This window comes from Miniopterus natalensis, chromosome 17 (assembly GCF_054644295.1).
Source record: "Miniopterus natalensis isolate mMinNat1 chromosome 17, mMinNat1.hap1, whole genome shotgun sequence".
Classification (NCBI taxonomy): domain Eukaryota; kingdom Metazoa; phylum Chordata; class Mammalia; order Chiroptera; family Miniopteridae; genus Miniopterus; species Miniopterus natalensis.
Window position 1 is genome coordinate 14,346,919 of NC_142097.1, and position 24,965 is coordinate 14,371,883.

Here is a 24,965-nt window from a genome sequence, read left to right on the forward strand (position 1 = left end):
CTATTGGCCCGGGGAGCTGCGTACGTCACTTCCGCCTGCCGACGTGCGCACTCCCCGGGGCGGGCCTAGGAACTAAACCGACACCGCATTGGCCGAGGCAGGGCGGGCAGCCCACGTGAGCCACCCGAGCCCGGATCCCCCGGAGGCGCGGCACGGCTCGGCCCCGGAGGCGGGGAGCTGCGGGCGCGCCAAGGCTGACGCGAACGCAGCTACGGGCCCTGCGAGACCAGTTTCCGGAGCTTTGCTTGCGGGCTCTCGGAATCATACCCGCTCGGCCTTTAGCGGGCGCACAGCCTTCCAGCCCGGAGCACAGCTGTAGAGCTGATAACCTGCAGCTAAACGTGGGAAAAGCAGCGACTCAATCCTGAGCTTAGCATGGTGAGGGTTTCTGAATGTAAGTAAGGCCCGGTTCCTGACCTCAGAGGAGAGCACAGTCTGTCGAGGGAGTTTCCACTCTAAGTAAGTAGCCCTAGTGAGGTAGATATGGTATGGGCCCCAGGAGAGACACAAGTGTGCCGGAATCACACAGGTGGGAAATCAGGGAAGGCTTCCCGGAGGAGGTGCCACTTGAACTGAGCCTTGAAGGATGTGTGGAAATTTGTCCTGTGGACTTCAAGTTAGTGGAGGGATGTCCCCGGAACAAAGAGTAGCTTATGCAAAAACTAGAGAGGTGAATAGCCTGGCAAGCTGGGGATTGCTCTGAGTAGGTCAGATAGTAGGTTACAGAGGAAAAGTGATACTGGAGCATTAGAAAGTAAGGCAAAGGTCAAATACTAAAGGGCTTGTACTGGACTTGCCTAAATTCTAGGAGGAATATTGATGAATTTAAGGCAGAGGAGTTAATCTGTCTCAATATGAAGGATGGGTTGAATTGCGGGATGAACTGAGACTAGTTATGACACTCTGCAAAGAATGCCAGATGAGATGGTAAGGACTTGAACTAAAGGAGATTGAAAGAAGAAAACTAAATTATGTAAGGAGATAGAAATATTTGTTGTCCAGCAGTGTGGCTCTTCACCCTGTGAACCAGGAGGTCATGATTTTTTGTTTATTTGAATATATCTTTATTGATTTCAGAGAGAGATATAGAAACATCAGTGATGAGAGAGTCATTGATCAGCTGTCTCCTGCATGTCCCTGACCGAGAATCAAACCACTATCTCCTGGATCATAGGTCGATGCTCAACCGCTGAGCCACGCTGGTCAGGGAACATGGTTGGGTTGCCAGCCAGCCAGCCAGTAGGGGGCATGCAGGAGGCAGGGGATCAAGGACTCATCATTGATGTTTCTATCTCCCTCTCCCTTCCTCTCTCTGAAATCAATAAAGACTTTTTTTTTTAAAGTTGCTGGGGAGAGTTGAGAGAAAAAAATCTGGGATGTCCCTCAGGTTTCTGACTGAGCAACTGAGATAGATGGAGGTCTAAGGGGACAGGGATGTGACTGTCTAGTCACCTATCATGGTGCCTGGAACAGAGTAGCCTTTCAATAAATATTTCTGAGTGAAAGGACAGTTGAGTGAATTGGTGTGAGAGAATAAAGATACTTCTTCAGCATATAAACAGCTATTGAAAAAGATCACAAGAGCCTGGCCGTTGAGCATCGACCTAGGATCCAGGCTATAGCAGTTTGATTCCCGGTCAGGGCACATGCTCAGGTTGTGGCTCGATCCCCAGGCGGGGGTGATGCAGAAGGCATCCAATCAATGAATCTCTCATCACTGATGTTTCTCTCTCTCTCCCTCTCCCTTCTTCTCTCTGAAATCAATAAAGGCATATTTAAGGAAAAAAAGAAAAAGGTCACAAGAATAGCCTGGCCAGAGTGGCTCAGTTGGTTGAGTGTTGTCCTATGCACTGAAAGGGTTGCCAGTTCAGACTACGCAGAGGGCAACCAATCCATGTTTCTCTCTCACATCGATGTTTCTCTCTCTCTCCCACTTCCTCTCTCTATGCATGTCCTTGAGTGAGGATTGAAAGAAAAAGATCACAAAAATTGATTTGGTTGCTTCATGCTTGCTGGAATGAAATCTTGATTTTCTAGAACTATGAATTTGTAGAAATCTGAACTCCTTATTTTCTTATTTTATAGATCTAAAGTACCATGGATCTGCCTGTGGATGAGTGGAAATCATACATACTTCAGAAATGGTCTTTGCTCCCAAAGTCCACTCAGGTCACCATTTGTACAGCAGAGACTTTGAGCGATATCTTTCTTCACTCCTCTTCACTTCTTCAGTAAGTAAATGGAAGCTTTAACCAGGGAAATTTTGATCTGCAAAATGTCCCTGTTTGTCATTTGCTCTTACGTTATATCTCTTTTTGATGGAAGGGTTAAATTCAGATTTTTAATTATTGGGGCATTCAGCAGTTCTTGCTATTCCCAGTATTTCCTAACCTTCTATTATAGAAAAGGTAGGGATGCTATTTAGCTTTTTCAGTGTCAGTGTTATGTTTCAATAATCAGTGCCTTGCTGTAGTCACTTTACCATTTCCCAAAGGTTGTAGTGGAGATTTACTAGCTGCACATAGAAATTCATAAGTTCTCAAATTTGGAAAGGACCTTAGAGGTGTAACCTATGCATTTTTAAACTCTTTACTACACTTTTCAGTGAGAAATATTTTACATCACAACCTAGTACACATACATATATGCAGAAAACTGAAACAAGAGTTTCCCACAACTTCATTATCACCTATTTTGAGCCACAAATTCTCTAAAACTAATAAAAGACGTCAACCCAGAGATTCCAGAAGTTTAGCAAATCCCAAACAGTATAAACATAAATAAAATCACACCTAGGGACAGCAGACTCAAACTACCAAAAACTAAGGAAAGAAGAGGAAATCTTAAAAACAATCAAAGACTCCCAGCCGGTGTGGCTCAGTGGTTGAGTATCGACCTAGGATCCAGGAGAAGATGGGTTCGATTCCTGGTCAGGGCACATGCCTGGATTGTGGGCTCGATCCCCAGTAAGGGGCATGCAGAAGGCAGCTGAACAATGACTCTCTCAATCATTGATGTCTCTCTCTCCCTCTCCCTTCCTCTCTCTGAAATTAATAAAGACATTTTTTTAATTGTCTTAAAAACAATCAAAACAAAAAGACATGTTACCCATATGGCAGTAAAAATAAGACAATGGCTGATTTTTTCAATGAAACTATGGAAGCCATGAGACAGTTAAATGGCACATTTAAAGCCCTGAAAGGAAAGCAAAGCAGAATAAAACTTGCCAATCTAGAACTCTATACCTAATGAAAATACCTTTCAAAACTGAATGCAAACTGAAACATTTAGAAGTAAGACGTAACAACAACAGTACAAAGGGAAAGATGGGTAAATGGAGTTACATTGTTGTAAGATTCTTGTGTTGTTTGGGAAATGGTAAAAGTACTAACTGGAGATAGCAAAAACTCGGATTCACTTTGTAACCTCTAGGATAACCATCAAAAAAATAATAAATAAATATATATATACACATACACACACACACATATATATTATATATATATAAAATTTATAATCAAGTCAGTTCTTCCTCTTTCCCCATATGATAGGCAGAATAATACATCCCCAGATGTCCATGTCCTAATTTCAGGAATTTGTGACTTAGGTTATATAGTAAAGGGGAATTAAGGTTGCTGATTAGCCAATTTAAGATAGGGAGAGTAGCCTGGATTATCCAGGTGAGCCCAGTATAATCACAAGAGTCCTTAAAAGCGGTAAAGGGAGGAAGAAGAGAAGAATCAGAGGGAGATGGGACTATGGAAGATCAGTCAGAGAGATGCAACACTGCTGTCTTTGAACCTAGAGAAAAGAAGCCGTAAGCCAAAGAATGTAGGCAGCCTCTAGAAACTGGAAAATGCAAGGAACACAGATTCTCCCCTAGAACCTCCAGAAAACAATGCATCCCTACCAACACCTTGATTTTAGCTCACTGAGATTCATGTTAGACTTCTGCCCTTCAAACTGTAAGATAGATTTTTGTTTGTTTTAAGCCACTAATTTTGGGGTAATTTGTTACAGCAGCAACAAAAAAACAATTCTCTTTACTTCCCTAATCCAAATTACTATCGGTAGCTAGACCATTACAATAGCCTCCTAACCGGTTTCCCATATCCATCCTTGCCTCACTCCAAACTATTTTCTACACCACAACAGGAATCATTTTCTAAAAACACAAATCAATTTTATTGATCTCACTTAAAACCTTTCAGGAGCTTCTTTTGCTCTTATAATAAAGACTAAAATTCTTAACTTAATATAGATAGCCAGTAAAGACATTGCAATCTGGCCACTGCCTATCTCTCTGGCCTCCTCTTTCACCACACTCCCCTTTCAGACATATTGGCCTTCTTTCAATTCCTGATATGCATTATGCTTCTTCATGCCACATGTCCTTCACTTACTATATTTCTTCTGCCTGAAATTCTTTTCCTATCTCCCCTCTACTCCACCATGGCCTAAGAACTAATTAACTTCTGCTCATCCTTTAGGATCAGCCAAATCTTTCATCAGGATTCCCTGAATTCCAGCTGGATCATCTTCATTTTTTTATACATTTACAAAACTGCATACCTTTCCTTTTTATATTTGTGTAATCATTTGGTTAATGTCTGTCTTCACTACTAGACTATAAGCTGCGTAAGGGCAAGGACCTTGTCAGCATTTGTTTGTCTTTCTTTAGACAAGAGCAGTGCAGTGTCAAAAAAACAGGTACTCAAATACTGATTGAATGACAGTTTGATAACATGTATTAAGTTCTTGGATCAGTGACTGGCACATATTAATGCTAAATAGGACACATAAATGAAAGCCTCATCTACAGGCAGATACATAAACACAGACCTTTCAAGTTCAAGATGGACATTTTATCTTTGTGTCAGCAACTAACACAGTGTCTTTCTAGTTCTTTCTGTGTATTCTCATTCATTGTAGATAAATATGCACGTATCTTTTTTTATTCTCTGTTAAATTATATCATGTGCTTTGTTCTGTGAGGTTTTTTCTAATATCACACCTTAATCTTTTTAGCAACCACAAAGTATTGCTATGTAATATGCCATGGTTTAGTTATACTTTTCCCTGTTGATGGGCAATTAGTTATTTTATGTTGGTTTTTTTGTTTTTTACTGTTACCAGCACTGCTGCAGTGAACAGCCTTTATGTGTGTTTGTGTACATACATTTAGAACTTAACATAGGTTCTTAGAAGAGGAATTGTTGCATCAAGGGTTATGAGCATTTTAAATTGAATAAATACTGCAAAATTGTCTTCCAAAAAGGCTGTACCAGTTTGCCACAAATAGCATATGAAAATTACTTTCCCATGTTATCACCAACATTAGAAAGCAATAGTCTTTAATTTTGCCAACCATAAGGACAAAATAATCCTGTTTAATTTGCATTTTTTGAAATATTGCACCATTTCCAATATTACAGCCCATTTATATGTCCACTATGAATTGTTCATTTCTGTCCTTTGCCCATTTTTCTAGTGGGTTATCTGCCGTTCTCTTACTAATTTATAAATCTGACTGTATAATTCTTTGTTATATATGTTACTAATTTTTCTCTTAGTCTATTTATCTTTTTTACTTATGGTGTCTTGCAGTGTGTATATGTTTTAAATTGTGTGTATATATTTTAACTTTCACACAGCCATGTCTGTTATTTTCATTTTTATTCCTCGCCCAAGGGTATTTTTTTCCACTCTCAAAGAGAGTGAGGGGGTGAGAGAGAGAGGGAGAGAGAAAGAAAGAAACACCTATGTGAAAGACATATCGACTGGTTGCCTCCTGCACGTGCCCTGACCGAGGCCGGGGATCGAGCCTGCAGCTGAGGTATGTGTCCTTGACTGGAATCAAACCTGGGACCTTTCAGTCCATGGGTTGACACTCTAACCAGTGAGCCAAACCAGCTAGGGCTGTCATTTTCTTTTACAGTTTCTGGGTTATGTGTCTTACTTAGGATAGTCTATTATACTCAAAGATTATAAAAGTATCCTTTATTTTTTTTCTGACATTTTTTGTAGTTTTGTGGATTTTTTATGTTTTTATTAATTTTTAGAGTGAGAGGAAGGGAGAGGGATAGAGAGATAGAAACATCGTTGAGAGAGAGAGAGAGAGACATCAATCGGCTGCTTCCTATACCCCCCACACGCCCCTCACTGGAGATCGAGCCTGCAACCCAGGCATGTGCCTTACCAGTAATCAAACCAGTGACCTCTTGGTTCATGGGTCTGTTCTCAACCACGGAGCCACACTACCAGGCCAAGCACACCTTTTGATTTAAATACTTTAATACTTTCCTAATTTTTCTTTCTGTGTCATTTATTTTGAGATTTTTTTCTATATTGTGTTTAAATATTAAAAAAATAATATTTGATATTAACTTACACATAGCAGAAACAAATAATGTTTTGTGAAATTCCAATATATACATACACAATATAAAAGGAGGGGGTGTGCGGGAGGCAGCCGATCAGTGACTCTCATCATTGATGTTTCTCTCTCTCCCTCCCTCTCCCTTCCTCTCTCTGAAATCAATAAAAATATTTTTTAATTAATAAATAAATAAAAGGTGTTTCTTACTGAGGGTCTTTATAAACAAAAATTTGAAAAATATTTTCTAAACATTCTTGTAGTTTAGATTCTGATTTTCTATTTGACCCAAGGGTTGCTAAAGATAATTTTTACTTCCCATGTTGTTCATACTCTGCTTCATTGCATTGTAGTCAGAGTGTAGTCTAAGTTATATTGTACTATCTCTCCTTACTGGAAAACGTGTGTTCTCTATTGCTAGTGTGTATATATGTTTGTGTATTTGTTAGATCAACCTTATTAATTTTATTATATAGAACATTTGCATACAGTACTTATTTTTTCATGTTGAAATAATTTCAGATTTAGTTATAAAAATAATACAAAGATTTGCTGTGTAATCTTTAAGATTACCCAAACATTACCATTTCACTACTTTTACTTATTATTTGTTCGCTTGTGTGTGTGTCCCCCCTCCCCCTTTCCTCCTCCTGTTCTCTGGCAGCCATTCAGCTCAGGTGTTTCCAGCAGTGTAAGCGGTGAATATGCCTTGGTGCAGTCTCTGTATTATGTCATTCTCTACACCCAAGCTTCTATGTGGTGTATCTGAGGAATGGTGCGTTGGCCAGTAATTATGAGGCAGAGAATAAAAAATTAGGTCTCCAGCCTCTAAATAGGAATTCCAGCCCCTAAGTCACTGATACCACAAGATCCCCACCCCGTGCCACTCCCCTCACATTGCATAATAGAACCTCTTGTGCCCCAGTGATTTGCAGACCATGGGTTTCAAGTGCAATGGTTAAGAGCTTTCCTTGAAACAAATTTATGCTTTTTTTGTTTCTTTCTCCATAAAGACCTGAGGATGAAATGTTTTTAAAAAGGCTTTCTAGAGGTTACTTTGTGGGAAAGGACCCCAACATTCCCATTTTCTACAGAGAAGAAGGAAACAAAAAATTTCAAGAGAAGGATTATATGGGAGCCACAGTGCTGTACTCTAAGGTAAGACACTCCAGGCTCATCGGGAGGGGCTACTTCAACAATTTAACAATACGTAGTTCTTCAAAAGATAGAGCATGCCCGGCCGGGCGTGGCTCAGCGGTTGAGCATCGACCTGTGATCCAGGAGATTAAGGTTTGATTCCCAGTCAGAGCACATGCCCCAGTTACGGGCTAGATCCCCAGTAAGGGGCATGCAGGAGGCAGCTGGTCAATGACATTCTCATCATTGATGTTTCTCTCTCTCTCCCCCTCTCCCTTCCTCACTCTGAAATCAACAAAGACATTTAAAAAAAAAAAAAAAGATAGAGCCTTAAAGACGAATGTGTAGCCAGTGGCAGCTTGCCTTGTCTATGATTTGTAGATTGGATTTGAAGAAGAAAACTGACAGAATTCTGCCATTGGCTATATTCTGAAACAAAGAGTTTCAGAATATATCGGACCCCTTACCCTACCTTGTTCATGTCGGTCAGCTTTCATTGACTTATATGCCATTTTTTGTATAAATGATTGATAAGGCTATTGTTTGATTATCTCAATTTAGAGAGCAGCTAGATTTTTGGTTAGCCACACAGTGTTAGCTAACATACAAGCAGTATGACTTAGATGAAGTTAGAAAGGAAAATAAGCTCAATTGCCATGGCCCAGTAGAACTCCAGTTTGAAGGTTATCAACAAATATTTAAAATTACACTAACAATCAATGATCTAGATTTTGAGGAGGAATGCTGGCTTTTGTCAACCTATTGCTCTTGTCCTGCTTCCATAGTAGGAACTGGAACAAGATCCCTGAGAGACTTCCTTCCATAACTTTTTTTAAAAGAATCGTTTATTTTTTTAGAGAGAAACATCGATTTTAGAGCACAACACCCATCGACTGCCTCCTGCACATCCCCTACTGGGGATCGAGCCCACAGCCCTGGTATATGCCTTGACTGAGAATCGAACCAGCAACCTTTGATGCACAGGGTGACGCCCAACAAACTGAACCAAACTGGCCAGGGCACTTTCATATAAAGATAAATATAGATTTAAAGCAAGATGTATCGCTCCCTTGTACCAGCTCTTTGATCTTATATATTACAAGAATAAGTGTAAATTTGAAAGTGTACCTTTACTGTGAATCTTTAACAGGCCTATGCTTAAAGTTTGGACCTACAGCAGCAGCTTCTATAACTGATAAAAAGCCCTGCTTTGTAATGTTATAACAGAGCATGTAGCTGAATAATGTGTTAGTGATTGCTGATTAAAACCCATTAGATGTAATGATCCACCGATAAACGGCTCAGTTCTTCTTCAGAGCTAATCTCTTCCACTTTATGCATGTGCATCATAAATATGATCCCATGGGAAGCTGTTCAAGAAAAACAAGCAAAATAAAAAGTAAAATCAGACAAAAAATGAAGGTTTGCTCTGGATGTGAAGAGCCGAGCCTTCCTATTTCATGCAGCTAGTATTTTGGTGATTATGGTACTTTTGCAATTTTTATAAAGCGATTTTCTTCCTTTTTTATAATAATAGTTGTTGGTTTTGTCTGATTGCAAGTGCAATATATGTTTACTTGGAAAATATAGAGAAGCATAAAGAATAAAAAGAAATCCCATAGCCAATGATAGGCACTGTTAACATTTTTGCTTATATCCATCCAGCCACTTTTTCCTCTGAAAATAACACTTTTCTTTTACAAAATGGGGATAATGCTGTACTTAACTGTTTTGTAACCTGCTTTTTTCCCTCAACAATTTATTGTGACCATTTTCTCATGTTATTAAATTTTCCACTGGAACATGATTTTTTACGGCTGGCTTAGTGTTCCATTACAGAGAACTGTACTTGATTTAACATCTAATGTTGGCAGATTGTTTGGTATCATAAAGCTGCAAGGAGTGTCTTTCTGTATAAATATTTGTACATATCTGCTTATTTCCTTAAGATTCAATTCCTAGAGGAACAATTGCTGGATCAGTTGAGTTTATTTTTTTAAGGCCTTTGGTACCTGATGCTGAATTGCTCTCCAGGAAAGAACTGGTTAACATCCTTTCTAGCACAGTAGGGGAATGTTCAGATCCCTATATCCTAAGCAATCCTGGTTATTATGGTTTTATTATTATTATTTTATCAACTTAGTTTTGAATAAAAAATGTGTTTATATAGTTAGAACTCAAAAAGTTCAAGATTATACAGTGTAGTCTGTTTCCTCTGTCCCCAGCCGCCTAGTTTCCCATACCCAGAAGATACAGCATTAAATGTATCTTTCTAGAGGTACTTTAAATAAATACAAATAATCTTCCACTCCTGCACACACACACTTTTTTTATTATTATTGATTTAGAGAGAGAGAGAGAGGAAGGGAGAGCGAGAGAAACATCAATTTGTTGTTCCACTTATTTATGCAATCATGACTGCTTCTTGTATGTGCCCTGACCAGGGATCAAACCCACAACTTTGGGGTATGGGGACAATGCTCTAACCAACTAAGCTACCTGGCAAGGGCCTCACTCTTTTTATATAAATAACATTCTATATACACTCTTTAGCATTGCACTTTTGTCAATAATATCTTAAGATCACTTTTGCATTTAATTGGTGTCCTATAGATGAATATTTATCATTTCTTCTCTTTTGCTATTTCAAACCATTCTGTGATGAGAAACTTTGCATGTATGTTACTTCGCACATATCTGTAGGATAAATGATTATATCTGTTGGATAAATTCAAGAAGAGCAATTGCTGGGTCAGTGGATTTATATAGTTAAATTGCCCTCTATAATCATAAGACCAATTTACGCCCCCACTAGCAACATTGAGAATATTCATCCCACCCCTTTGCCGCCTCCATGTGCTATCAATTTATTTTTCTTTGCCAAACTGATAGGTAAAAAATGGCATCTCAGTAAAGTTTTAATTTGCATTTTGCTGATTATGAATGAGCTTGAGCATTTTTTCATACGTTTAAGAGCCATTTATATTTCCCATTAGAACTGTCCATATCATTTGCTTATTTTCCAATCGAATTATTGGTTGTCATCTTATCGATCTGTAGGAACTATTCCTAAAGTAATGAGCCCTTTGCCTGTCGTATAAGTTGCAGACATTTTTTCCAGTTCAATGTTTGTCTTTTGGTATTGCTTTTATTGGGTTTTGCTGTAAAGAAATTTATTATTTTTATGTGGTCAGATTTATTAACCTTTTATGACTTCTGAGTTTTGTATCTTAATTAGAAAGGTATTCCTCACTCCAGCATCACGTTAGACTATTTCTTTAGTTTCTACTGCTCTTATAGTTTCATTTTTTACACTAAGATTTTGATTCATTTGGAATTTATCCTAGTGAAAGTTTTATCGTATATAGAGAACCAATTTTATTTTTCCTCAGTGGCTACCTATTTTTCGCAGTACTTTCACTGAATAATCCCCATCTTTTCTCCCGTCATTTGAGATGCCACCTTTATTATTATTAATCCTTGGTGGTAGAAAAACCATAGCCCTTCTCTGCTTTCATTCATATATTTGGCTATCTATATATGAATTACCCATTTGTTTCCCATATATCATTAGTGTTTCTTCTTTTGTGAATTTCTGTTTGTGCCACTGGCCCTTTGTTATGTGCAGGATTATGCTCCTCTGTTTTCATTTGCCTTCGGTATTGTTTGTGGCTGAAGAAGCTGTGTCTGATGCTGTTATCTTCAAAGTGCTTTGAATATTTATTTTTTTCACTTGCTCTTCACAGCTTTGCCCTAAGGTAGTTAACAATGACGCTGAAGCAGGTGAGGCACAAAGAAATCCAGTAAATTTCCTAATTCCATACAGTCTTTATCTGAAAAAATACTATTTAAAGATGCTAGTCCCCTGTTATCTTAAAAAATACTTTAAAGATGCTCGTCTCCATTTATACCTTTAACTGGTTCATTGTTTTGCAGGGAGTATCGCATTCGAGGCCAAACACTGAGGACATTTCACTGTGTTACGCCAATCGCTCGGCAGCCCTCTTCCGCCTGGGTCAGTACGAAGTGAGTATCAGGATGCCTGTGTGATGGGAGAGGATCTGGAAGAGGTGGGCTGGAGGACTAGACCTTCATCTCTGCTTCTGCCTTAGAACACTAAAATTCAGCCAGCCTCAACTGATTGAATTGGAAGCACATTGATCTCTCCCCAAACTTGTTCTTTCTCCTGATTTATTGTACCCATCAGAGATGATTATGTGGGGTGACTATGTTGTTTGATAAGAGATCATGGCACATTCCACAGGGCATTGGACTATATCCAGTGGGTCAGCAGTTCTCAGTGTTGAGATCAGCTATGAGATAAGTTGCTAATAATACTTCAGGTTCCAAGTGTTTGCAAACTCTTTACTTGTTTGATGTGTTCTTTTAATAAGTAGAGCATATTCAAGGCGATCCCTGCAATAATATAGCTCACATTTAATATGCCTTTTGAGTGGGAAAGTAAAAGTGCCTATGTATGTCTGTGAGCATTCCCTACCTAAAGTCTAAGGACAAGCTCTAAATACCATTTTGGTCCATCCATTTCAGAATTCCACAGAAATTTAAATTATGCTTTAGAAGTAAGAATTATGTCAGTAATCACAAGTTCACACTTATTGCCCTTTGGACTCAAAAAAGAAGAGCAAGACTCCGACTCTAGGTCCTAAGCAAGAAAGTCCTGGACTACTGAAGACGGTGATCAGAAGAACTTGTGAAACATTTAACCCTGTTTACTCTGTATTGGTTATTTCTATATCCCTTCTTATCATAACGATTACCATATATTGAGCACATGCAATGTTCCAGGCACTCTTTTCAGTACTTTCAGTACCTTATTTTTTTATTTTTTTTTATCTTTATTGTTGAAAGAATTACCGATGTCCCCTTTTTTCCCCATTGACCCCCTCCACCTTACACCCACCCCCCGCCACAGGCCCTCACCACACTATTGTCTGTGTCCATGAGTTGTGCATTTATGCATATAAATTCTTTGATTAATCTCTCCACCCACCCACCCTCATATTACCTTTTTATCATTATTTCAACCCTATGAGAGAGAGATTATTATCCCTGTCTTTCAAATGAGAAAACTAAGCCTCTGAGAAATTAAGTCACTTATACAAGGTCATACAGCTGGTAAGAGGCAGAGTCCGTGTTGGAATGCAGGCCCCGCCTCTTCACCACCATACTGCTTCTATCCATAAGACTGTTTTCCTTAAAAAACAGAAATATGTAATAAGATAGTTAAATATAATCTCTTTAGCACAGATTTCTAATCACTCAATAGAAAGATCATATGGTAGAATATGATTTTAAGAAATAAGCATGTGATTGTAGTTGCTCCATTTTAATTTTTTTTTTTTTTAAATCCTCACCCGAGGATATTTTCTCCATTGCTTTTCAGAGAGAGTGGAGGAGGGAGAGCAAGAGACGGAGAGTGAAACATCAATGTGAGAGAGACACATCGATTGGTTGCCTCCTGCCACAACCAAGGTAGGTGCCCTTGGCCAGAATTGAACCCGGGACCCTTCAGTCCACGGGCCGACACTCTAACCGCTGAGCCAAACTGGCTAAGACTAGTTGCTCCACTTGAAATAATCTTCAATTTTCCTGTAGATTTTTGTTAAGACTTTCAGTAGATGTTGAAGAGCAGGGACCAAGGATCATTTTGGGATTTCCTTTCTGTTTTCAGGCATGTCTTAAAGACATCACCAGGGCACAGATGCATGGGTATCCAGAAAGATTGCAACCCAAGATGACGTTGCGCAAGGCACAGTGTCTGGTGACGCTGGGGAGACTGCAGGAGGCAAGCCAGATCGTCAGTGATCTTGAAAGTGATTTCACTGCCAAACAAGCCCTAGCAGCTTCCCAGTTTCAAATTCCGCAGAGTACCCTCTGTCATCTGAAAATGAAGGTACAAGAAAAGGAGACTCTCACGGAAACCTCCCCAGCAGCTCTAACCAATGCTTTTGAGGATATGAACCTGCGGGAAGAGAATGAACAGGTTTCCGGTGCATCATCATCTGTCAGCTTATGCACGGACCCTTTAAAAGGCCGCTGTCTGATTGCCACAAAGGATATTCCTCCAGGAGAGCTCCTGGTGAAGGAGGATGCTTTCGTTTGTGTCCTTAACCCAGGAGAAATGCCACCACTGCATTGTGGCCTGGAGAGCAAATGGGATACCAGAGCTACCAATGGGGATCTCTACTGTCACCGGTGTTTAAAGCACACTTTGGCCACGGTTCCCTGTGATGGATGCAGCTATGCCAAGTATTGCAGCCATGAGTGTATGCAGCAGGCCTGGGATCTCTACCATAGTATAGAGTGTCCTCTAGGGGGGCTGCTTCTCACACTGGGGGTCTTTTGCCACATTGCCCTGAGGTCAACCCTTTTAGCTAGATTTGAGGATGGTGGCAAAGTCATAAGACAGCTTTGTGGTGAGATTAGTAACAAGGACATCTGTTTACCTGAAAGCAAAAATCTGGTGCAGACACTCAGTTCTCACCTGGGAGGGGAGGGTGAGAAAAATGGCAAAACTGCTGAGCCCCCAATTCCTGGATGTGATATTAATGGGAAGTATGAAAATAATTATACTGCTGTCCTACACCTTGTGCCCCATACTAAAAACCACAGCCCAGAGTACAAATTCCTCTGTGCCCTCAGTGTGTCCGCACTGTGCAGGCAGCTGGAAGCAGCCAGTTTGCAGGTCCTCACAACAAGCCTGAAATGCTCTCAGGCCAAAGCAGCAGTGGTTCCTGGGAGGTGTGAAGAGTTGCACATCTGGGGAGTGGCCATGCTGAGACACATGTTACAGCTACAGTGCAATGCTCAGGCGATAACTACCGTACAGCAAATAGGTAAGAGGGGAACTTTTCTGCCTTACAGAATTGTTCTTTTTTTTTTCTTTTCAGTCCTTACCCGAGGACATGCTTAGAGAAGAGATGGGGAGAGAGGGAGAAAATAAACATCGATGTGAGAGAGTACCGTCTCTTGGTTGCCTTCTGGGGATCAAACCCTCAAACCAGGTATGTGCCCTGACCGGAAATCAAACTGGCAACCTTTCGGTGCACAGGACGCTACTCCAACTAACTGAGCCACTCCGGCTAGGCACAGCGTTGTTCTTGATGTTGCTAACGTTTGGGGAGAAAGAACCATAAAGAAACATATCAGGTAGTTTCATGGGAAAACACAGTTGTCTTGTATTATCATGAGTATGCCATTGAAAAGCTATGTGACCTTAACAAATTATTTGATCCCACTCTGCCTCAGTTTTCTCATCTTTAAAGTGGGTAGTTTATCCCACATAACTTTCCATAGTTGTAAAGATGATATGTTTATTTGTAAAAATACTTTGAAGTTAAATACCCTATTACCCTATTAATTTTTTATTGTGAAGGAAAACTGAAACAATTGTGAAAAAAGACTGCAGAGGAAACAGGGTCTATAGTTAAGGTATCAGAATCTTAGCTCACTCATATAACTCAGGTACTCTGTCTCTGCTCTTTCCAACTGACAAATTGTTCTCATTCATCTGTTTAAAATTTCTAAGAGAGGAATCTGGCTGAGCACAACTTTTCACACAATGCTAACTTAAGCTGTTGGTCGGCCCATGTTTGGGCTGTCCTCTGGTCATGTGGCCAAGAATCTAGGGGCCACTTCTAGACACAGCCCAGCCCAGCCCTGCTTTTCTGAACCAGTATAAATAAGGCTGTTTAAGGTAGGTGGAGAGGTTGGATTTGCCCAGCATCATGAGTGACATCTCTAATATGAATGTACTGACAACAGATCTATTATTGCAAAAGACATGCTTTTTCCCGTATTTCTAGCATGTGATCTCCATTTTAGCAGATAATGCCTTTAGATTCAATCAGTTCATTATTTTTCTGCATTTTCTGATTAACTATGGAGGGGAGAAATTAGATTTTAACCAAACCTAGGATTTATAGACAGATTAATATTAAATGTGGCTTAGCTAAACTAAACACCCTTAGCTCTTTAATCTTCTCATATTAGGTAATGTAGAATTTTGTCAACCTTTTGTTTATAGAGTTTTATCTTTAATTTTAATTCAGCTGTCAAGTTATGTGATATATAGGTATTTCACTAGAGGTGTCTTGGGGCAAGACTCTCTTCCCTATCCTGTAGCACATGGACATCCAATAATAGCACTGGGTTCATCCCATGGTACTACAAAATCACATTGCAAACTAATCTCCATTTTCTCTTCTGCCTTCTTTTGCTTCTTTGAGCCGCTGCTACCTTCTAAAATACATCTGTTCAGCGTTTTCCCAGAATTATGTTTTCCCTTGGGTACATTGACTAGCATTTTAAAAAATATTGTTTTCATTTTGGTTTGTTTTTCTGAATATAAAAAATAATATATGGGCTTCCAGATTATACTGGCAGAAAGTAACCAACTCTTTTTTTTAATATGTTTTTATTGATTTTAGAGAGAGAGGAAGGGAGAAGGAGAGAGAAACATTGATCGGCTGCCTCCTGCACGCCCTCTACTAGGGATGGAGCTGCAACTGGGACATGTGCCCTGACCGGGAATTGAACTGGTACATGGGATGATGCTACTGAGCCACTTGACCAGGGCTCAAATAATTTTTATGTGAACATTTTTAAGGTACTTGATACATATCACTAAATTGCCCTCCAGAAAAGTTCTACCAGTTACGCACCCACCAACAATGTTCAGTTTCATTTTGGAAGTCAATCAGATTTTGTTTTAGTCTGCTCATATTTCTGAACTTGTTATATCCCTTTTTATTATTTCTTTGGGGTTCTAGCACGTCCCAATTTAGTGTTCTCATTGAATTTCATTAGCAGCTGTTTCATTAGTAGCACAGAAGAAGGATTGAAGTGTTAACTAGGATAGACTTTGACAAAAACCTACAAAAAGGTATGTTTTTATCTTTGCATAAATCCTATTTAATCAAAGTTCCTCAGAAATCTCTCTTTGATACTTAAGAGTGAGTACTGACCACTGATGATATTCTAGACCTTGAGATGTGTGGTTCTATCTCAGTGGGAATGGCACATTGGTGATGTAGCTGAATTCACGTCATAATAAGGCTCAATGAGATTCTGTGTAGATTCGGATCAATTCACTGCCCTTTGCTTCCACCCTTCAACAACCAAGGAATCTGCCTTCAGTTGGGATCCTTGATTACTTGATATACACACAGATTTCTTATTTTGTAAAATATCTACCAAAATAAGTGTATACTTAGAAATACTGTGAATGAATTTTTTGTCTTTACTTGAATTCCATTTTAAAGGCACTAGGGCCCTGGCTGGTGTGGCTCGGTTGGTTGGGCGTCGTCCCGGGCACCGGAAGGTTGCCGTTTGATTCTCCATCAGGGCATATGCCCAGGTTGTGGGCTCAGTCCCCAATGGGTCGTGCAGGAGGCAGAAGATCGATGTTATGCTCCCATATCCATGTTTCTCTCTTCTCCTTTCCTCTTACTCTAAAAATCAATAAACTATTCTTTAAAAAAATAATAATAAAAATAAATGGACTAGGGATATTAGCAAGGTACACTTTGGTAAAATAAAGAATCATTCTCTTTTTCTTTTATGCACAAAATGTCACATATTCAATTTGGTTGATAAGGTACATACATATTCTCACTTTCTATTATCTACTAAGAGATGACTAATGCAAAATATTGAATAATTTTTTAAAAAATCAATACTTAATTTTTTAGAAATAATTAGAGAGAGACTCAACTCTGACATAAATACTCACCCCACTCAGTTCCTGGGCCTGCTTCTCTTAGAGGCTAACCTATAAATAATTCATGAAGCTGACATTACTCACTGTATTGTGATCATTTTTTCTGGGAAAATCTTAGCAGCTGTTCTAATATAGATTGCCAGTTATCAGTAGTTGGGAATGCAAGTCAACTTTTAATTATGCAGAGGCCGATTATTCAGACCACAAACTGTTCGTGCCCTGCACTGCTCCTTCCTGCTGCCTACATTTTAGCATTTTCACTGCTCATTAGCACATCTACTAGAAGGGAGGCATTGGACTAGGGGGAGGAGGGGAAACTAAAATCTGTTAAGCACTTAGGAGAAGCTCTGATGAAAGATTTCAATACAATTTATAGAACTGTTGACTAAAATTGAATCATTTGGATTCTCTGTGAATTTTATTTGTTCTTTTCTTGTCCTCCATAGCAACAGATAATAGAATTGTCTGCAGAGAGACAACATTACACCTATAGTTCATGATTTCCTTTCTAGAACATTTTCACATGATGATTCATATTTGCTCTATTTATTACATTTGTACCTAGACTACTTTATTTATTTGGAGATTGGTATATTGAGATTCCTGGCATATACAGTGATACCACAGTTATCTCATGGTTTTTCAGTTTTCCAGAAAACTGAAAGTTTCCCTTTAAGTACCAGTGCCTTTCATGTGTCAACGGGTTTTCTTGGAAATGCGATTTTCTCATACCTAAACCAAGGCCACCGAACGCAATTCAAGCGTTTCCGGGCGCCCAGCTTGTCTGTGTGCTGCGCGCGTTGCTGAGATATGAGCGGCCGTCACGAAAGCCCACGCGGGCACTGGCAGCCCAGCAACCCCAGTTAAGCGAAACGCACGTGGTACAGCTCAGGTGGTGCAGTGGTTTTGTTTGCCCTGCGGCTGTTATTCTTGTCTAGGTTTTCTGCCTCCTCTAGTCTGTCACCTGTCTCTTTGGTCATTGTCAGAACCTGCCTCCTGCTAGTTCTCTGTTTCTGGACCGTTGCGGGCCGGTTAGAACTGTGGCTAAAATACGAGCAAGGAGGCCCGCTCGGGAGTACAGGGGACTCACCTATGAGTCCAGGCGCACGAGCTCTGGCGCGGAAATAGCCTCGCTGCTTGGAGGCCTTTTTCTTCCTTCCTAATCTTCAATCATGCAGTTAAAGAGCTGGCTAATTGTATTTCAAAGAAGATATAGTTTTAAAAAAAAAGACGTTGTTTGGGACATGAGACTATCTTTAATAGAGCTAGTCTAGAATTTTTTTCAATGAGAACGACTGCTGACTGATGTCCCCTAATGTTGGGACAAAGGGCAGAATGAACAGGAGAACATAAGAACTATGGATTTAAAAAAATATAAGCCTGTTTAGTTTCGGATAGAAATTAGGTTACTTGTTCTATTAAGCAACCAAAAGACCCAAAGAGCAGTTAAGCAAAAGCACTAAGACTATAAAAATCTTTGGGAACTAAACTCAGCAGGTACTCTAGTTTCTGTGTCCTCATGAACATCACGAAGGTGTCTACCTAGAAAGCTCCCTACTGATAATTCCTTTTTTATTATTTTTTATAAACTCTAGTCTTTGTGGGTTTTGTGGTATGGAGACACAATGGCTAGGTTCCAGGATTCTGGCGGACTTTTCATGTGTTCATTTGCTTCGCTTCCTGGGGACCAGAGTTTGCTGTGAGTCATGTTCTATCCGATTGATATTGGATCCGGCTGTGGAGCTATGACTCAGAGGAGCGTCAGGCCCAGTTGCCCAGCTCATCTGAGGAATGGATGGCGATGCCAGGACTGATGTCCTGACACATTTTCCTTTTTCCTGTTGGACTTTCAGAACCTAAAGAGAACATCATTACCGAGAGCAGGCAGGTACGCCTTGCCACAGGCATCTTCCCCGTTGTCAGCCTCCTGAACCATTCCTGCAGCCCCAACACCAGCGTGTCCTTCATGAGCACTGTTGCCACCATTCGGGCCTCCCAGCAGATTGGAAAAGGGCAGGAGATTCTCCACTGTTACGGTGAGCCATCCCTCCTCACTGCTGTCTACCTCGTCCAGCAGAAAAGGAACTATACGTAGCAAAGCACTGGGCAGGTGTCCTCACGTGGCCAGTGATCATTTCCTGAAAGAAACAGTGACTACTTAGGCATAAAAGCAGGGAGCTTCTTACTGGGCACCGTTGTGTCTAAACTGTCATGCGTGTCACCGCCTCATCCCCATAAACTTCCTATCCTGAAAATGGGCTAGAAACACCTTTTTGACTTTTTCTTCCTGTCCCTTCAGCTTGGGTGCTTATTTTTATGTCTGGTTCCACAAATGTTTGCGTAAAGAGGACCTGTCACATAATGAATAATTGATGAGATTCTCTGCTAAGCTGAAGTTTTCAAAGTAGTGCCTCTCTCAAAAATAATAAAAATCAAAAATAATAAAAATCAAAAATTAAAAAAGGAAGCAGTGCCTCTCTCTTGCTTTAAATATTGGCCAAGTGTCATCTCTCTGCAGGGCCTCACAAGAGCAGGATGGGTGTTGCTGAAAGGCAACAGAAGCTGAGGTCTCAGTATTTCTTTGACTGCAACTGCCTGGCTTGTCGGAATGAAAAGCACAGAGCCGCTGTAGGACCCAGATGGGCGGCGTTCCGCTGTAACAGCTGCAGAGAGCTCATGCAGGTGAACCCTTCCTCTCAGCTTCTCCTGGAGGTCAGTTATCCAGCCCAAAGGCCATAAACCTGTAAGAGGAAGCCGCCGGGGCTTACAGGTGCTGAGAGCAGTACTCTCTCTTCCCTTTCAGCCCATCTTCCCCCCACATTGATTACCACCCCTTCTCCCCCTTCGCAGGAACCACAGTGAAAGGTTGGATTTATTAATCTTACAAGAAAGAAATTGGCAAGAGCAAATAACAGAAAATCCCACCTAAACTGGCTTAAGGGGGTAGGGGGAAGACTGAGAATTTATTTGCTCAAGTAAATCAGTAAAAGGTCCCAGGGTAGAGGCACTTCAGATACATCTTGATCCAGGGGCTTAGGTAATGCCATCAAAACCCAATTTTTCTCTCAGCCTCCCTCAGCTCCATTTTCTTTGTTAGCCCCATCCTCAGGCAGACTTCCCTCTTGAGGTGGCAAGATGACCAAAAACAGGCTCTGGTCTAACAGCTGTCTGGACAAAAAAATTTTTTCAGTTTCATTGACCCGATTCCTGTGGCTGGAGGAAAATCAGAGTCAAATAATTTTCCTCCAGTCATTTGGGCCAGAGGAATGGGCCAGATCTGAGCCACGTGCACACCCCCTCAGCTGCCAGGCGCTGACCATGGGAGGGTGGGAGAGGATCCTCAGGAGAGGTCAGGTTGCCGTTGCCAAATGAGGGCATAGGTACTGGCATCCAAAGAACAGCAGATGTTCACCTCAGAGACTTTCTCCTCTGCCAGAGGCTACCGTGTTGTTAGGGGAACCATGAGTGGAATAGAGAACTGGCTAAAGTCACAAACCCAAGGTTAAATGTAGGGAGGCCTCACCTAGCACCTTTTCTTGCTGGTTTTCTTACGGCTTTTTTATAACTACTACAAATGTGTCTGTCGTCCAAAGTGCTAGCCCCAAAGAGAGATGAGAGAGGGGCTGTCAAGAAAGGAAGAAATTGTGGATTGTACCAGTTTAATTTTAGTTGTAAAAATTAAATCTTGAGGAAGGTGGAATTGGTTCCTGCTTTCATTAGAATTGCTGCTGTCAAACCAAATTCAGTCAGGCTTCGGTCACGGTGTATTACTGCAGGAGTCTCTCTCCCCCATGGGGTCAGAAGCCATGGAGCGATCCTGTCGTGTAAGCACATGAAGGGTTGCTGACCAACTCTGATTTAGGAATAAAGCCCAAGCTGACTTCCACAGGGAGATGATGTGCTGAGCTGTAGCGGTGCATCCTGTACGGAATCAGCGAGCAGGGACCACCTAGTCTCTCGGTTACAGGACGTTCAGCAGCAGGTCGGGATGGCCCAGAAGCTTCTCGGGAGTGGCAAACTAGGTGAGACTGGGTCCCTGCTTTGGTCCTCCAGCCCCTTCCTTTTCATTCAGTCTGAGATCACGACTCAGGATACTCAGTAATGATTGAAGAATTGCATTTAATTATCCCCAGGCCAGCCACAAGATGGCTGTGTAGGCCAAGGAGACCAAACCCTAACCAATTCAATTTGTGTGGTCCTGGAAAAGGGGCCAGATGATTTAAACTGCAGTTCTCTTATGTATCAGATGGCTAAGTTCAAGTATCCCATGGAAACCAAAGAGTTATCCCTGACATCCATGATCTTTGTGCATATTCCAGAGGTTCAGTGTCATTTTCATTCCAGGCCCTAATGACCTAATTTCCTAGAGAGATTGTTCTGCCTTCATCAGAGCTTCATCTCTCTTCTAAGACCAGTGGGGCCAGTGCCCAGTAGATATGTGTCCTGCTTTTTTCAGAGAGGGAGTTGTGGAACTCCTCGTTACCCTTGAAAACTCTGCCTTAGAGCTCGATGTCATGGGAATTTATTTACCCTGCTTTATGAACCTTGACCTTCCGCTTAGATTTCTGAGTCAGGAGAAATAATGACTGTAAGGGAAATGTGTTCCACTTTAAACTGAAGCTGGAAACCCAGAGTAAATGTGAGGAGGCCTCACCCAGCACCCTTTTCTATTGTGAAAGAGAAAAGAGAACAGCAGCTTTATTGGAACAAACATTGTGGGTTGGTCACAGGGAGACAAAGTGGGATTTCCACATTTAGTCCAGCTAATGGAGAATTTAAGGGCTGGGTTTGTGTCTGTAATGAGGTCGCTTCCCTTTGAATTGATAGAGCGAGCCATTCAGCTGTTGCTGGGGTGCCAGCGTGATGCTGAGAGCTTCCTGTCCGCAGAACACAGCGTGGTGGGAGAAATCGAGGATGGCCTGGCCCAGGCCTATGCTGCTTTAGGTATGGCATGTGTCTTTGTTTTCTGCTCCAGGAAACAAGTTTGCCTGGTACATTTGGTCATGACCCTAGCTTCATCTGGTTCATTATCTCTTAGCCTTTCAACTGAGGCTGCTGTCCCTTCCATTTAGCTTTTCTCAACCCAAAAATGTTCATCCACAGTTGATTGTGGTTCTTTTCTGGAACACATTTTTATTTCTTCTCAGGGGACTGGCAAAAGTCAGCTACCCATCTGCAGAAGAGTCTCCGAGTGGTTGAGGTTCGCCATGGGCCATCCAGTGTTGAAATGGGCCATGAGCTCTTCAAACTGGCCCAGATCTTTTTCAATGGGTAAGTCTTTCTCTTATTTCCTAGCACGTGACCAGGCCACATACTGTTCTCCTGTGTATTACTTTTTTCCTGTGGTGCTTTTCAGCATGTTGAAACTTCTTTATTTCCCCTTTAGGAAAGATCCTGTCCTTCTGTTTTGTTGATTACGTTGAAGCTTTAGAATTTTCTCCTGAGAGATATGAGGAAAGCTCTTAGCTCTGAGGGAGTTTCCTAGGGAGAACTGCCAAGCAGCCCCACCACCCACCAGAGCCGTTCTTCTCAGTCCTCCCTGGTTACTCACACCTCCCTGGTGCTCTCATTCCATTCCTCAGCTCCAGGGGCTCTTCCTCTCCTTAGATCTACCCTTTTTAAAGCAGTTGTTTTCAACTGGCAATAACTTCCCAGGAGGCATTTGGCAGTGTCTGGAGACACTCTGCATTGTCATGACTCAGAGTGGAGGTCCAAGTTGCTGCTAAACATGCTGTACATGCACGGAGCAGTCCCTACAGCCAAGCGTTACCCAGCTTTTGAACGGCAGGTAGACGATTCCCGAGGCACAGAGCAGTCCATTTGGTCAGAGAGAGAGAAAAGGGCTGCAGACTTGTCGTGGGTAGATGTGGTTACTCTCAGATGAAGACTCCTGAGTAAACCTTGGGGTAACTATCAGCTTAGTGCTTTGAGGTTTGCCTATTTCTCAGGATCCTAGACTCTTTATACTTTTTTGTGTGTGTATTACTTTGTCCTCCAACTCTGCCTTGCGTGTGTTTGTGAAAGTTGTCTTATCTGCCCTCTTGGATTATAACATCCTTGAGGGCAAAAATGATCTTTATATTCTTCACAGGGGTGAGTAGGCCCCCAATAATTGTTTGCTTGATTGAGTGAGTGGAGTGACTCCCCTCACCTCCTTTGGTTCAGGTTTGCTGTACCCGAAGCTCTGAACACAATTCAAAAGGCAGAAAAGGTTCTACTGGTGCACTACGGCCCTTGGAACGAGGAGATCCAGGAGCTACAAAAGATGAAATCCTGTTTATTGGACTTGCCACCCAGCCCTGTGGCGCCTTCTGTGTAGGGTCCCAAGGGGACTTTGACCCACAGGAAAGGAGCCTTGGAAGATGAGTTAAAGAGGTTCTGTTGCCACTGAGCTGTCACCAGGAAATGCAGGACTTGCTTGACAGGCGCAAGCCTAGTGTATGAGGCGTGGGGAGGACTTGGAAGTCATTGTAGTTGGAGAGATGCTCACCTAGTTTGATGAATGTTTCTTGAAATTGTTAACCGCCCTCCAGTAAAAACTCCCAGTTCCCAGAAAAGACTTTAAAACTAGTATCTGGAGAGCCTAAGCCCTTTAAAAGGATTTTAGCTGATCCGAAGGCATCCGGATGTTGGCCTGGGGTTTTGGCTAGATGCCACCTCACTAAATGACGGCAGTCTGTTTCCTTGGAACATTCCTATGGTTTCTAGTAGTAATGAAATGTTGTGTACCACTCCAGCGGGAACTTAAACTCCTAGTAGTTGTATTGTAATTGAAAAATAATTATAAAGCAAGAAATCAGTGAGGCTCCTTATCTCTAGAGACAGTTTCACTTATGGTATCTAGCTTCCTCAAATCCTTTGTTAAAACCGGTGGAGTATAAATTGTGAACAGAGAAATAAATATGGGGCATTTTCTACCAGTTTTCCAGGCCTTATTATCTGGCTTTCATTCTATACTCGGCAGATTCACTGACCAAATACTAATAAAATCAGGCTTATAGCAATGACTTTGTATCACGTGTGCCTCCTGAGCTGTTTATTAGCAAGCCTGAAAAGAGATGACTTTTTTTTTTTTCTACCAGACCTCCCCAAGCTGGCAAATGAAATACAGACTACATAAGTACTGAGAAGGGGGGGGGGGGGGGGACACTTCAGAAGATGCTGAAGGTATGAGCATTACTGCTTGTGGTTTCAAACTTAACAGACAGAGGTAGGGTCCTAGCCAGTGTGGCTCAGTTGGTTGGGCGTGTTCCTGTGCCGGAAAAGGTTGCCCGTTCGATTCCTGGTCAGGGCACATGCCCGGCTCAGTCCCCGGCGGGGGGGCATGCAGAAGGCAGCTGGTCGTGTTTAGCTCTCTCACACCGATGTTTCTCTCTCCCCCTCTCCCTTCCTCTCTCTCAAAATCAATAAAAATTAAAAAAAAAAAAAAGAAGTAGAGGTGATAACTCTTTTCTACCTGGATATGTAGCAGTGGTCTAGACCTTGCCTGGTCAGAAGGCTAGGGACTCTGGGTCTGAACCCCAGAGGCTGTTTCACTACTACTGGCCAAGTGGTTCAGATGAGTGAGTGGGAAAGAATGCCAGGCCCACACTGCTTTGAGAGCTTGCTCACCCTGGCCATGCCCGAGAAGTGCCCATGGGTTGCCACAGCATTATAACCTGGAAATGAGTAGCCCTGAAGATGCCTGGCAGAAGCTTTTGCAGAAGCTGA

The 24,965-nt window shown here is 41.5% G+C and overlaps 1 protein-coding gene across 4 annotated transcripts; it reads left to right on the top strand.

The window, feature by feature from the left end:
* The first annotated feature begins 173 nt into the window (after positions 1-173).
* On the top strand, positions 174-24,267 carry SMYD4 (SET and MYND domain containing 4). Of its 4 annotated transcripts, none has more exons than XM_016211130.2 (11): positions 174-459; positions 2,086-2,231; positions 7,390-7,534; positions 11,450-11,539; positions 13,206-14,370; positions 19,109-19,291; positions 19,774-19,937; positions 21,145-21,277; positions 22,083-22,199; positions 22,403-22,526; positions 23,421-24,267. In XM_016211130.2, the coding sequence occupies exons 2-11, from the start codon at positions 2,098-2,100 to the stop codon at positions 23,572-23,574; spliced, it is 2,409 nt and encodes an 802-aa protein (XP_016066616.2). In that variant the 5' UTR covers positions 174-459; positions 2,086-2,097; the 3' UTR covers positions 23,575-24,267. The 4 variants fall into 4 exon arrangements, with proteins under 4 accessions (XP_016066616.2, XP_087682098.1, XP_087682099.1 ...); XM_087825972.1 differs by having other exon boundaries at positions 174-378; XM_087825973.1 differs by lacking the exon at positions 174-459 and having other exon boundaries at positions 1,942-2,231.
* Positions 24,268-24,965: the final 698 nt, after the last annotated feature.